General features: G+C 40.1%; 1 protein-coding gene across 8 annotated transcripts in view; it reads left to right on the forward strand.

The window, feature by feature from the left end:
• The window catches only part of ARFIP1 (ADP ribosylation factor interacting protein 1), a 121,238-nt gene that overhangs the window by 57,385 nt on the left and 49,024 nt on the right, over window positions 1-14,829 (forward strand). For 6 of the 8 annotated variants that reach the window (XM_038755036.1, XM_038755032.1, XM_038755029.1 and 3 more), the window contains 2 exons: window positions 7,425-7,533; window positions 14,316-14,432. In XM_038755036.1, the coding sequence (XP_038610964.1) occupies window positions 7,425-7,533; window positions 14,316-14,432 (226 nt within the window). The remainder of the gene's footprint in view (window positions 1-7,424; window positions 7,534-14,315; window positions 14,433-14,829) is intronic. The other 2 variants (XM_038755030.1, XM_038755033.1) reach the window with 2 other exon arrangements.

Consider the following 14,829-nt stretch of genomic DNA (forward strand, 5'->3'; position numbering starts at 1 on the left):
CTTGGAACTTTCAGGGGGACACCGTTACCTTTTTCCTTACAGCTTTCCCATCCTGTCCCTTTAAACCAGAAAAGGGCTGAGGGGAAGTTACGATGGTGGCTCTACCCTTTGGTCCCTGGTGGCAGGATGCAGCCTGGCTCGGAATTGGTGGGGTCCCTTCTGTCCTCACTGGGAGGCCAGATAAGCCAGAGCTGCACATCATCATCAACATCATCATCAATCGTATTTATTGAGTGCTTACTATGTGCAGAGCACTGTACTAAGTGCTTGGGAAGTACAAATTGGCAACATATAGAGACAGTCCCTACCCAACAGTGGACTCACAGTCTAAAAGGGGAAGACAGAGAACAAAACCAAACATACTAACAAAATAAAATAAATAGAATAGATATGTACAAGTAAAATAAATAAATAGAATAATAAATATGTAATAAATATGCTCCTCTCCTTCCTCCCCCCACCCAGTGCCTAAGCAAGTGGCAGCCAGGCCGGGCAGGGAAGGAAAATGTGGAAGCCCTCCACGGGATGGGGTGTCACACTCAAAGATCTGCCACATGCTGGTCGGGGAAATGTGGGGGCAGGAGACAAGAGCAGCCCACGTGGGCTGGTGTGTTTCAGAGCAGTGATGGGGGCTTAGGAGGAACAGGAGAGGGAGGAAGGGACGGGGTGGGGGGAGAGGGGGCGGGGAGAAATGAGGCACGACAACAGCCGACGCAGTACTTTACTACTCTGCCACCTACCCTCATATATTCCCAAATGAACCAAAACTAACTTTGTTCTTTGTCACTTTCACCGTCTCTCTTCATTTTTTTGTTTTGAAGTGTATATATCTATAAGTCTATTTACTTATGCTGATGCCTGTTTACCTGTTTCAGTGTCTGCCTCCCCACTTCTAGACCGTAAACCTGGTATGGGCAGGGATTGTCTCTCTTTATTGCTGAAATGTACTTTCCAAGTGCTTAGTACAGTGCTCTGCACACAGTAAGCACTCAATAAGTATGATTGAATTAATGAATATCACTCCTTAGCTCCTTCTCCTCTCCCCCTTTTTTCTTTTTCTCCCCCCCTCCTCCTTCCTTCAGTTTAAATTGTGTGATATGATGGGTTGCACACCACCTGCTCTCCCCTCCTCCTCCTTCCTTCAGTTTAAATTGTATGATATGATGGGTTGCACACCACCTGCTCAAGGCCTTCATTTCATTTGTCTCATTGGCGTGAACAATTCGATTCGTGTACCATATATACCTAAGATGTTTTTCTAAAATTTTTGTAGTGTTTTGTTTTCTTTTAATGGCACTGGTTGAGCACTTACTATGTGCCAGGCACTGTACTAAATGCTGGGGTAGATACAAGATAATTGGGTTGGACACAGTCCATGTCCCACATGGGTCTCCCAGTCTTAATCCCCACTTTACAGAGGAGGTCACTGAAGCACAGAGAAGTGAAGTGACTTGCCCATGGTCACACAGCAGACAAGTGGCACAGCCAGGATTAGAACCCAGGTCCTCTGACTCTCGGGCCCATGCTCCATCCTCTAGGCCATGCTGCTTCTCAGTTTTACAGGGAGAATATTATTTTGGCTTGATGGGGTATTGGGTTGCCATTACATACTTGCTAAATACAACAGACTCAAGTTGTACACTCCCAAACTTTGTCCGTGGCTAATTGCCACCAATTATAATTAGTTACACCATCAGTACTCCGTTTCAGACTCACCCATGACTAATGATAGTGCTGTACTATGAATTTTAAGTGTACTATAGTAATGAAACCGTATCATGATTTATAATTACCGCTCTGTGTTTTAGGGTGTGGCCACAGTATTAGGTTTAAAAACTGATCCGGGCAGAGGGCAAGAGGAGCCCTTATCAGGTGCTGTACGTCCCACGCACCAAACCCACCCAAACCGGACCGATCATTCAGCTTGCACAAGCTAAAGATCCCGAGAAACTTTTCAGAACATAAAATACATCAATTCAACTTCCTTCCCAGGAGAAAACGTGCAAACCTTCAAACCTGAGGAACTGTTTTTTCTTATTCTAAATACTGATAAGATCACTTACAATAAGAGTTACCTTCTGTATTACAGAAATTTCAAAAACGGAGCGGAGGGTGCTTTTGGCTATTTGTACCAAACTCTCTGAAGTTGGAAAGTTAAAGTTGATAGCTTATTCAGTGATCGCTGTCAAAGTTGTAATGTTTAAGAATCGTGACATTTTGATTCTGACAACGAGGTTAACGTCCAGGTATTAAAAGCTGAACTTTTTTCCTAGCAGGTATATCTTGCAAAATTATCTTAAAATAATAAAATACCCACAAAAATAACTTGGGCCATGCCTCATTCAAGTTGAATTCCAAAAAAATAAAACTGAAAATTTATCAACTGAAAAAGGGTATTGCTTAATGGTTCAGGATTTCAATCTCTTCTAAGCCTTCGTTATAATTTTAAAGGCAACTGTGGTTGGTAAAGAGACCAAGTAATATAGTAGCAACTTATATATGTAAAATATCCAGCTAAGCAGTTGATTCTTAACTGTTTTCTTGATGTGATACTATTAGCAAATATCAGTAGATAAAAAAGAAAAGTAAGTAAGATTCTCTTTTGACTCCATCAGAAAAAGTCCGAATTCATCATTTACGTTATGGTTGATAAAATAAGTCCCAGATAAAACACAGATCAGAAGTTTCCATCCCAGTGATCCGCAGGACTGGAAAGAGAATATTCTGATATACAAAGGGAAAAATTAGACCTCGAAGTCACCGAAACTATAAATACAGGAACTCACTATGTTGATTCTGAGTTTACAAATATGCAGACTTTACTTTAAACTCGTTTTCACTGTGTCTCCAAATCCTGTTCATTTTTCTTCCACATTTCCAAATCTGCTCCCTTCTCTTGCTCCCAGGCTCTTGTCATATCCTGGCTCAACTGCTGTGTCAGACTGCTCACTGACCTCCCTGTCTCCAGTTTTTCCCCTCTCCAGTCCGTTCTTCATTCTGCCGCTTCAGCACTTCACCACCACCTATATGGACACTCTCCAAAGCACTTATATACATAGGAGAAGCAACATGGCCTCGTGGATAAATCATGCGCCTGGGAGCCAGAGGATCTGGGTTCTAATTCCGGTTCCACCATTTGCCTGCGGTGTGACCTTGGGCAAGTCACTTAACTTCTCCGAGCCTCAGTTTCCTCAACTGCGACATGGGGATTCGATACGTGTTCTCCCTCCTACATAGGCTGAGAGCCCCATTTGGGACAGAGACAGTTAATCAATCAATCAATCGTATTTATTGAGCGCTTACTGTGTGCAGAGCACTGTACTAAACGCTTGGGAAGTACAAGCTGGCAACATATAGAGACAGTCCCTACCCAACAGTGGGCTGACAGTCTAGAAGGGGGAGACAGAGAACAAAACGAAACATACTAACAAAATAAAATAAATAGAATGGATAGGTACAAGTAAAATAAATAAATAGAGTAATAAATATGTACAAACATATATACATATATACAGGTGCTGTGGGGAAGGGAAGGAGGTAAGATGGGGGGATGGAGAGGGGGACGACAAGTTAATGACCTGATTAACTTGTATCTTTCTCAGCATTTAGAGTAGTACTTGACTCACAGTAAGCACTTAACAAATGCCATAAAAACTACATAGCTTTATACTCTGTTACTTCCTACCTGTAACTTATTTTAATGTCTCTCTTTCACTGTATCCTTGTAGAGTGGAAATTGGGTTGGGTCAGATCTTCTGATTCTGCTGTACTCTTCCAAGCGCTTAGTACCCTGCTTGCACATAGTAGATGTTCAATAAATGACCACTGATAGATGATAGGGAGATGATAAATGCATGCTAAAGCTTTTGTGGATTATGAATTTGCCATTATTGTACAAGATGACATCAGATTCAAAGGTAGAGGCAAATTAAGAAAATTGAGTTTTCCCATAACCAGTGTAAAGGGAAGATTGGGGTTTGAAGAGGCTGTTCTTAAGGAAATATGGCCTTTCCAAAAACCCATGAGACCAGAAAGCAATATTGTCCTTTCCTTAATATGACCCCTTCATTTTTCAAACTGTCTGGATTGAATTGTTTGGATTGGACATGTAGAATATCATCATTTATTTAGTAGTCAGAATGATGATGATGGTATTTGTTAAGCACTTACTATGTGCCAAGCACTGTTCTAAGCACCGAAAATGCGATTCCTTAGATTAGTATGTTCAACTAGCATGGTTTTCCTCAAAAATGCCACTAGGTTAAGCATCTGAGCTGTTGAAAAGAACTCTGCTGATTACTGTGCAAGACTGGCAATCACAAGGCTTTTAAAGTCTCGTATTGTAGCTGTTTAATTGTGAAAGCGTATGTTGCTTAGCAGTGGTGCATAGATTTCTTTTCATTTGATTATGTAATCACCCTCTCTTTCATGCTTCTTTTTTTTTTCTCCCTCCTCTTTCAGTTTTCTTCTTTGCTGCTCCTTTCCAGACCCTCAGACACTTCAAAAGCAGTATTTTCTGCCTGGATCCTTCTCCCCCAATGCAGTCTATCTAAAGTACTTGGAATTGGGAGATCAGAGCTTTATGAAAATGGACTGATTACCCTTTTAGATTCCAAGATAGATTCTTTCCTTGACTGATCTGGAATCAGTCAAATGGCTGGGGGAGAGGAGGTGGAGTGTATTCACGACAGATGTGTAAAATAATTCTCTAGATGTCAGAAAGCTGAAGAATACGTGTGGGATGTGGGTGATTACAATGAAGGTGCCGTAGTTATCGTAGCAATTTTATATTACATTATTCTTCTCAGAGGTTGAATCCTGAGTCAGTAAAATCAAATCAGGGCAATGAAGGAAAGATTAAGGCCTAGCTATGGGACTCGCCTGCTATGTGACCATGGACAAGTGACTTAACTTACCTATGCCTCAGTTTCCTCTTGTGTAAAATGGAAGATTAAATGCATATCCCATCCCGCTCTCTCCCCACCCACCCCACTTAGACTGTGAGCCCCTTGTGGGACAGGGACTGAACCTGATCATTAGTATTGAATTGACCTCAGCACTTAATACAGTGCTTGGCACAAAAGTGAGCATTGAACAAGTCCCCCAAATGGTAATTATAAATGAAATCTTAAAAAATGAGTTCAAATTTGCATTCATATTAATTTGTTTATTTGTTAATTACCTACATTTACTCTCTTGGCTTGTCTCCCCCTTTAGACAGTGTAAGTCCCTAAAGGGAAGGGCTCATGTCTTTTGCTTCTTTAGTATGTTTCCCACTTGCACTACTCCCAGTAGTAGCGTGGCTCGGTGGAAAGAGCCCTGGCTTGGGAGTCAGAGGTCATGGGTTCTAATCCAGGCTCCGCCGTTTGTCAGCTGTGTGACTTTGGGCAAGTCACTTAACTTCTCTGGGCCTCAGTTACCTCATCTGTAAAGTGGGGATTAAGACTGTGAGCCCCACGCGGGACAACCTGATCATAGAGAAGCAGCGTGGCTCAGTGGAAAGAGCACAGGCTTCGGAGTCAGAGGTCATGGGTTCAAATCCCAGCTCTGCCAATTGTCAGCTGTGTGACTTTGGGCAAGTCACTTCACTTCTCTGTGCCTCAGTTACCTCATCTGTAAAATGGGGATTAAGACTGTGAGCCCCCCGTGGGACAACCTGATCAACACCTTGTAACTATTAATAACTAACTAATATTAATAGTTCTTCCCTAGAAAATGTGATATTAATGCAGTTGAATGTAAGTTTTTATTATCTTGTTCATGGTAATGTCCTTTTGTAATACAGTGATCCTGGGCTTGTTGATTTTAGGTTAGATTTCCCATCGCTCTATGAGGCTTGCTTTATAAAAGTGCGTACACGTGACCTCTGTTGCAGAATATGACAGCATGATGTCCTGCAATTTAACTGCCAAAGTTAAGACAAAATAGTTGAACAAAAGTTGTTTATTTAGAAATTGAGGATATGCTTTCATTCTTTTGAGACTGTGTGTATCAAAAATGCATGATCCAGTCATCTGTCTTGGCTGATTTTGTAGGGTGTGATTATTAAATGTCATCACAGTCTTAAAATTTAGTTGCTTATTTAGTTGCTTATTTTATCATTATTTCCCCTTTATTTGATCTAGATTACGATTTGAAAGTAATAATTCAAGGTGAAAATACTGTATTTGCCACCTCTCTTTCTTTTCTTATTTTTTTAAGAGAGCAAACCTGTATGATTGAAAAATGTTATTTTTATGTTGAGACGCACTCCGTGAAGCACAGTGACTTAATTTTAATTGCATTTCTGCGATGCCCAGAACAGTTCTGTACAGCGTGGCTCAGTGGAAAGAGCCCGGGCTTGGGAGTCAGAGGTCATGGGTTCTAATCCCGGCTCCGCCGCTTGTCAGCTGTGTGACTTTGGGCAAGTCACTTAACTTCTCTGGGCCTCAGTTACCTCATCTGTAAAATGGGGATTGAGATTGTGAGCCTAACGTGGGACAACCTGATCACCTTGTATCCCCCCAGTGCTTAGAACTGTGCTTCACACATAGTAAGTGCTTAACAAATGCCATTATTATTATTATTATTATTATTGAAATTTTTTTTAATGATGGAAGTAGATTTCTGAACATTAGTTTGTCTGCTATTTCACTCTGCTGGCTCTGCTTATTCTCTTTTTGGGTCATTTTAGATGATGAGTCTGGAGGTGCACAGAGTGCAGGAGGGGTTATTAGTCATGCATTGGTCTTCCTGATAAGAGAAGAGATCAGGGATTCTCTTGCTCTGATTTAAAAAAAATTACCAACTGCTAGCAATAATAATTATACTGGCAATGGTATTTGTTAAGCAGCATGAGAAGCAGCATGGCTTAGTGGAAAGAGCATGGGCTTGGGAGTCGGAGATCATGGGTTGGATTCCCTGCTCTGCCACTTGTCAGCTGTGTGAATTTGGGCAAGTTACTTAACTTCTCTGTGCCTCAGTTACCTCATCTGTAAAATGGGGACTAAGACTGTGAGCCCCACGTGGGGCCACCTGATAACGTTTTATGTACCCCAGCATTTAGAACAGTGCTTGGCACATCGTAAGTGCTTAACAAATGCCATTATTATTACTATTATGCGCTTACGATATGCCAGGCACTGTACTAACCACTGGAATCATCCTTCAATTCACTATCTTTGAAAGACAGCTTGTTTTGTTAGAAATGTGAAAGATCATTTTTAAACATCTAGGTGTCATTAAATAAGAAGCTAATTTGAATATTTAATATTTGTATTGGCATCATTATAGCACATCATATTAGAATGCTGTGACATCATGAACAATTTCAGATGTTTGAGAAGTTTAGATTAGGCTGTGGAAAAAAGGATACAATTATGTCTAAATGTTCTCTATTTTGGGATTTTTATATGCAACTTCCCATTTATTCACATATTTCCAAGGAGCTGAAGCGTACATTACCAGCAGGACTCGGTCTGTCCGAAACCCAGATTACGTCTCATGGCTTTGACAGCACCAAAGAAGGCGTTGTTGAAGCGGGACCATTTCAAGGTAAGTGTACATTTTACACATTTGTTTTGAAAATATGGGGTGAGTGAAGGATTAATGGAGAAATATGTCCATCTTTTAAGTTTGTATTGAACTTTGGTTTTTACTTACTCCTTTAACAGTGTTCAGCCACTGTCCAGATCTGAAATCCTGCCTGGTTTTTTAATGAATAACACCTCAAATTTGTTCAGCGCTTTTATGTTTTGAAAGCTTGTTCATACCATTTGTCTAATTTTATCTTCACAGCATAAACATCTTTTGTTCTATACCTACCATAGTTTAGAAAATGCTTAAGAAATGTTTAAATCAAAGGCTAGATTTTTGTTTTAATTACCTTAAATACTGTTGAACCACTGCAGCATTTCAATGGAACAATTTTCAGTCCTATTAGTTATGTTACATTTATAATAGGTGTATTTGTGTAAATGTACAGTGCCGTATTTTAAATCCCATATTTGGAGGAAAATCCATTTAGCGTTCCCATTCTCTTGTTTACATAGTTTCCCTGTTATTGTAGACAAATAAATTGCTTCCTTGTAGTACTTCATAATGTATAGAGTAGTGTCTAAATCTAGTAACCCTTCTGTTCAACCCTTTCCAGAATAGTCAAAACAGTAAAATCTTCGGAAACGTTGGGAAAAAAAAATATAGAATCTAAATGTTCAGAACTTCAGCGTTTCCAAAGAATTTTACTGCTTTGAATATTCTGAAAATGGTTGAACAGTACAGCTACTAGTTTTAAGTAAACTCTAAATGTCCAGAATGTCAAAAATAGGTTATTTCTCATCTTTAGAGCTGTGGTACTGGTTGGTGGGTGGTTTGAGACTTATTGACATGATCAGAATACATCCATCAAGTGGACTAGCAAGTGTGCACTTCAAGATGAGATGTCTAAGGGTGTAGCTTTGCAGGATTGTGGTTTTCTCTGTATTAGTGTCATCTTTTAGACTGTGAGCCCACTGTTGGGTAGGGACTGTCTCTATATGTTGCCAATTTCTACTTCCCAAGCGCTTAGTACAGTGCTTTGCACACAGTAAGTGCTCAATAAATACGATTTATGATCTCCCCCTACTAGGCTGTAAGCATGTTACAGGCAGGGAACGTGTCTGCTAATTCTGTTGTGTTGTACTCTCCCGAGCACTTGGTAATAATAATAATAATGGCATTTATTAAGCGCTTACTATGTGCAAAGCACTGTTCTAAGCGCTAGGGAGGTTACAAGGTGCAGCGTGGCTCAGTGGAAAGAGCAAGGGCTTGGGAGTCAGAAGTCACAGTTGAATCCTGGCTCTGCCACTTGTCAGCTGTGTGACCTTCGGCAAGCCACTTAACTTCTCTGTGCCTCAGTTACCTCATCTGTAAAATGGGGATTAAGACTGTGAGCCCCCCCGTGGGACAATCTGCTCACCTTGTAACTTCCCCAGCGCTTAGAACAGTGCTTTGCACATAGTAAGCGCTTAATAAATTCATGCAATTCATTCAGTCGTATTTATCGAGCGCTTACTGTGTGCAGAGCACTGTACTAAGCGCTTGGGAAGTACAAGTTGGCAACATATAGAGACAGTCCCTACCCAACAACGGGCTCACAGTCTAGAAGGGGGAGACAGACAACAAAACAAAATGTGGACAGGTGTCCAGTCATCAGAATAAATAGACGTAACGCTAGATGCACATCATTAACAAAATAAATAGAATAGTAGAATAGAATATATCAATGTTGTTGATGCTGATTACAAAGGCTAGAAATTAAAATTGAATAAATGCCATCATTATTGTTATTTAAGATGGAGAAAGCTGGTGGAGAGCCTTGAAACCAGTTGTAAGAAGTTTTTGTTTGTGGAAGGAGACAGGTAGCGATTGGAGATTTTTGAGGAGTGGAGAGACATCTGCTGAGTGTGACATCTGCTGCTGCTGACATCTTCTAGACTGTGAGCCCACTGTTGGGTAGGGACTGTCTCTATATGTTGCCACTTGTGCTTTCCAAGCGCTTAGTACAGTGCTCTACACACAGTAAGCGCTCAATAAATACAACTGATTGATTGATTAATTGATTGAGTGGTGTTTCAGGAAGACGATCCAGGTGGTAATGCGGAATATGTCCTGAAACAGGAGAGCCCAAAGGCAGGGAGATCAGTGAGGAGGCTGATTCAGATGTATGCTTAATCCACGGTGGAACCAGGAAGGGTGTTTGGGTGGAGGAAAAGGGCTGGATTGAGGAAGTGTTTTGGAGGAATAGTCGACGAGATTTAGCAGTTGATTGGTTCTGAAAGCTGAATGACAGGGAGGATTTGAGGATGGCACCAAGGTTGCAGGTTTCGGCCTAGTTATTGACTGCGGTGGGAAAATTAGGTGGAGAGCAGGTGAGAAGTTCAGTTTTGGACATGTTGAGCTCGAGGTGCCGGCAGCCAGCGAGGGGACTTAATACTGGGAGAGGCACAAAGTGGACTAGCAGGGTTGAAGTTAGGGCTAGAGAGGTAGATTTGAGGAATCACATGCATAGAGACAAAAGCTGAAGTCTTGAAAGGAGGTGAGCTCCCCAAAAAGGGAGAGGGTAGAGGCAGATCAGTAGGGGACCCAGAACAGATTCTTGCAAGACACCCACAGTTAGGAGATGAGAAGTGGAAATCATGCCAACGAAAGAAACAGAGGAGAAGCAGTTAGAGATTTAGAGACGAGTCAGGAGATTAGTCAGGAGATTTTTAGACTGTGAGCCCACTGTTGGGTAGGGACTGTCTCTATGTGTTGCCAATTTGTACTTCCCAAGCGCTTAGTACAGTGCTCTGCACATAGTAAGCGCTCAATAAATACGATTGATTGATTGATTGATTGATTGGTTGATTAGCATGCTGACAAAACCAGGCTACAGTAGTAATCCAAGACAAAGTGGGTGGCCAGCAGTCGACTACACTGTAATAAGTTCTTGGGGACCATAGAGAAGAAGTAAAAGCACAGTCCCTGCACTTAAGGATTTACAGTCTCACAGGAAAGACAAACAGACATATAATTGACGAATGTGCTAGTAAAATTCACTTCCTTTGGACTTAGCATCCTACCAAGTTCCTTCTCTCTCTCCCAACTACCAACCCATTTTCAAATTTTTCTACTTACCTACCCACAAACCTACATAGGATTCCCCATCTTACCATCCTGTGCCTGCCGCACAGGATACATTTCTCTGCTACTACCTCCCATCTATCCATTCTTTCCCTTAAATCCATGCTATAGCCCTCAAGCATTTCTATTTTCTTTTGGTCACCTCTCATTTTTCTTTTTCTTTCTTTATTCTTTTTTCTTTTCATTTTTACTTGCCTCTAATCATCCTTCTTGTACCTCGCATAAGTCTTGCTTCTTGTTCCACTTTACCCCCTTGGCATCTTGTATTTTTTGCATTATCTTTTGTTTTTTTTGCTGTTCTCACAATAGATATCTCTGTGGACATTATTATCCTTCCCTGTCCTTCTCCATACCTTCCCCCTTGTCATTGTGTGTCTACTCGCCCCATCCCTTTTATTTGTGCTTCTGCTTTATGAGGTTCTGCCCCTCTCCTTTCCCCTCTTTCTGCCTCCTGGAAGCTGTTCCCTTTTCAACCAGCCTCCCAGCTACCTGGCAGGGCACACTCTGCCTCGGTCACCTTAGCCCTCCTCACTTTTCCACTGGCCACACTATGGGTGGCCATCAGTCCACTCTCTTACTAAAGCGGGGGCAGACCCAGGACTAGGCAGAAACACCTCTTGCTTCCAACAGAGCAGATTTTGCCACCGCTCTCCATAGTTTAGGGAACTTTCAGGACACAAGCCTACCACCCTCACAGGTTATTTCACTTTTTCCCTGCTGAAGTCCAGTGGACAGTAAGTAGCCAACTCCCACTGCCGCAGTTCAATACCGCTTATTGATGGTAAATGAGATTATTAAAACCCTCACCGTTACTTTTAAATCTCCTCGTCTGCTTTAGAAAGCCTTCTGTCTTCTATTTTGGCACAGAACGTTGAGTGGAGTTCTGTACTGTTTGTGAGTGTTATTTTCATCAAAAGCCTAACGGCTTAGGTTATTAAAATATCCCTTTAAGTGCATTGTAGCAGGAGTTGGGAAAAACCATTATGGTAGCTCAGAGCTGGCCATTTAAAAACAAAGCATTAATTAGTTTAATTTTTTAACAGTTTGAAGATTAAAGAAAACATGTAGGAAGATAAAGCTCTTAATGAACCATTTTATGATTCTCCTTTCATCTAGAGGAAAATATGAATTTGTAAAGGTTGCCTGAATACTTAATGAGCAGCTGTTGGGACTGTTTAAAACCCACTGTGTATTTGCTGTTAGAATTTAACAATGAATCACAAATCCATAAGCTAAATATTTGACGGAACTCATTGAGTACTACACCAAAAAGAGTTTCTATTTTTAGAATCCTTAAAGTGTTTTAAACAGAACCATATAAATGCCATATTTTGTTTTCTCTTTTTTATTTTTAAGGAAAAGCACAGGGCAGGGTAAAGTAGTACCGCAGTATATGCCATTTGGTTGCTAAACTGCGAGGGGTCAGCATTGAATCATTTTAATTTATTTATAAACAAGCCTTAATCCTAGAGTAAATGTGCTCTGGGATGGCTACAACAAATCATGATTTCTCTAGGATTTTTTTTAAAAATAATAAGAACATGGTATAGATATGTACTAATAAAATTAAGGTGTAAAGTAACCATTCCACAGTTCTGGGCATTGGTTAAGTGCTCACTCAAGATGAATCAGTCTTGGTTTCCATATATGAAGAAAGTTTTCAGAGGAGTACTTACAAATTAATAGGAGTACGACACAGGTCTCCATCACCATGAAATGAAAACTGAAGAAAATGGACTACTATTGCTGCAACAGCAGAGACTTGGAGTAGACATAAGGAAGAATGCTTTTAAAAGGGAGATAAATTCTGAAGTAAACTACCAAGGGAGAGTAAACAAAGGGAGAGTAAACCCACTCCTATGAATATGCCCTGTTACTTAAGCACTAACTCTTGTACCTATCCCCTTTTCCTTCTTATCTAAAATGATCTTAGTGTCTGTCTCCCTTGCTAGACTGCAAGCTCCTTAGAGGGAGAGAGCATAACTACAAATTCTGCTGTACACTCTCTCCAGTGCTTAGTAGAGTGTTCTGCACTTAGTAGGTGCTCAAGAAATTGTTTGGAGTTCTTGAAAGTAATTTAGGAGTTAAAGAGGCAGCCATTTCCTGCCTGAATCCAGAGGTCAGGAAGAGATGGCCCATCAAGATCTTTTATATCTAGGTATTCTAGCATGAATTCTAGAATATCTGAATTCAGGAACAAATATAGCAAGGGTTAAACTGACTCTCTTTCAAAATAATTACCAATATCTTCTAGTCTGATTTTAAATTTTTTTTATCAAAATGACCTTCCCTCATGTCTCATTCTAAGAGGCCATCTTACTTTTACCTTTACATTACATTTTATATCATCAGAAGTTGGTATTCCTATGGTAGATTCTTGTTTTAAACACTGCAGAAGTTAATGAAAAATATGACGATAAGCCCAAGAAGGTGTTAAAATAAGATAATTGAAGTACTAGTTCCTAACTCCTTCCAACTCTGTTCCTACTTTGTATGCCTTCTAGATGACTGTAAGCAGAACTAACTTAACTACATCACTTGAAGCTTACGTTTGAATACCTAGATATAAATTTATGATACTGAAATGTTGTTTTTTGTATTAGGATTAGAAACTGTTAGTGTGTCTTGAAAGTTTAAAGAATGAAGGTCAGTTATTGGGTAATAATAAATGTGTACTTAATGACCGATGTGGGTTTGGGGCCTGTAATGAATTTTATGGAAGACCTTAAAAGAACATTACTTAGTCAAGACTTTTGTGTGGTGATTTGCTTTATTTTTGTAGTGTCTAAGAGTACAAAACTGTGACTACTGGATCTTTGAAGATAGTATCAGGCCAATCGTTCCCTTCTTCTACCAGTGGTATTAATGCAGTTCAGATTTAATTATTCTAAGTGTAAATGCTCAGAAGTAAGTGACATAAAATCAAGTTTTAATAACCTGAGATACTTCTGGTGTCTTGTATTCAGCAATTTTATTTATATAGCTTCTGAAGTAATTTTACAATTTGATATTCTGACAGAATGAAATCTAGAATCTCTAAGTCAGTTAATGGCACTTACTGTGTGCAGGGCACTGTGCTAAGCACATAAGAGAATACAATGCAGCAGAATTAGCAGGCATGTTCCCTGCCCATAATGAGCTTACAGTCTAGAGGTGGTGACAGATATTAATATAAGTAAATTATTTCTAATATATAATTTAAAGGTTTGTACATAAGTGCTGTAAGTTGAGGGTGGGGTGAATATCAAATTGCCCAAAGGTCACAGATCCAAGTGCATAGATGATGAAAGATAGGGAGAGTAAGCTGGGGAAGAGAGGTCTTAATTGGCGAAGGCAGGTAAAGACATCACATCTCTGGGTTTTCTGTAGAACCTGATAATCGATTACCAATCTTGAAAATACGCAAAATCCAAGTCTTATGAAATATCACATTGGTTAAATTGGGTCACTCATTCTCCCATAATCGAAGACATGACTAGCTCTGGTTAAAACATTTGTGAAGTAGTCTTCATCGGCATAACCACCTGATATTCTAAATTGACACTGCGTCATCCATATTCCAGTTTTAGAATATCCTACTAAAACAAGCTCTTCTCTGTTAGTGAAAATTATTATGTATTGCATAAAATATGCACAGTGTTCTAAGACAAATATTGATTTTTTTTTCCCCATAGATAACTATATGCCCTTTTCAGGTTCCTCAGCACCATCCATGTCATCTGTTATACCACCTAGTAATGCTGCAGCTAGCAGACTGGCTGGACAAGGAAGTGATTTAATTGTTCCTTCAGGTATTCACAGCATGGACTGGATAGCACCCTTTTGTCCTTGCTGAGCTACACTAATTCCCTAAATTCTGTAATCATTTCCCTTGTATTATTAGATGTGTGTGATTCCTGCTTTTTTTGGTGGCTGTCACTTTTAGCACTTAGCGGATTTGGCGCTCTCTTCACCTAACACCTTCTTCCTTTTTCCAAAACCTGCAAGATCACCCACCCAAATTTGGAAAATTATCTCATTAGAAGATATGGAAAAGTAGTGAAATATGTATGCGCCCTTAAAATTTCCTTGCTTAACACTGAAATGTTTAGGTAATTCCGTGCTTTGCAACTCCCTTGCTTTGCAGCTCCCAGCTTTGTGTCATTTTTCCAGACAAACAAATGTACCTTTCTCACTGGGGAGATTTTG

The sequence above is a fragment of the Tachyglossus aculeatus genome, chromosome 12 (genome assembly GCF_015852505.1).
Source record: "Tachyglossus aculeatus isolate mTacAcu1 chromosome 12, mTacAcu1.pri, whole genome shotgun sequence".
NCBI classification, from domain to species: domain Eukaryota; kingdom Metazoa; phylum Chordata; class Mammalia; order Monotremata; family Tachyglossidae; genus Tachyglossus; species Tachyglossus aculeatus.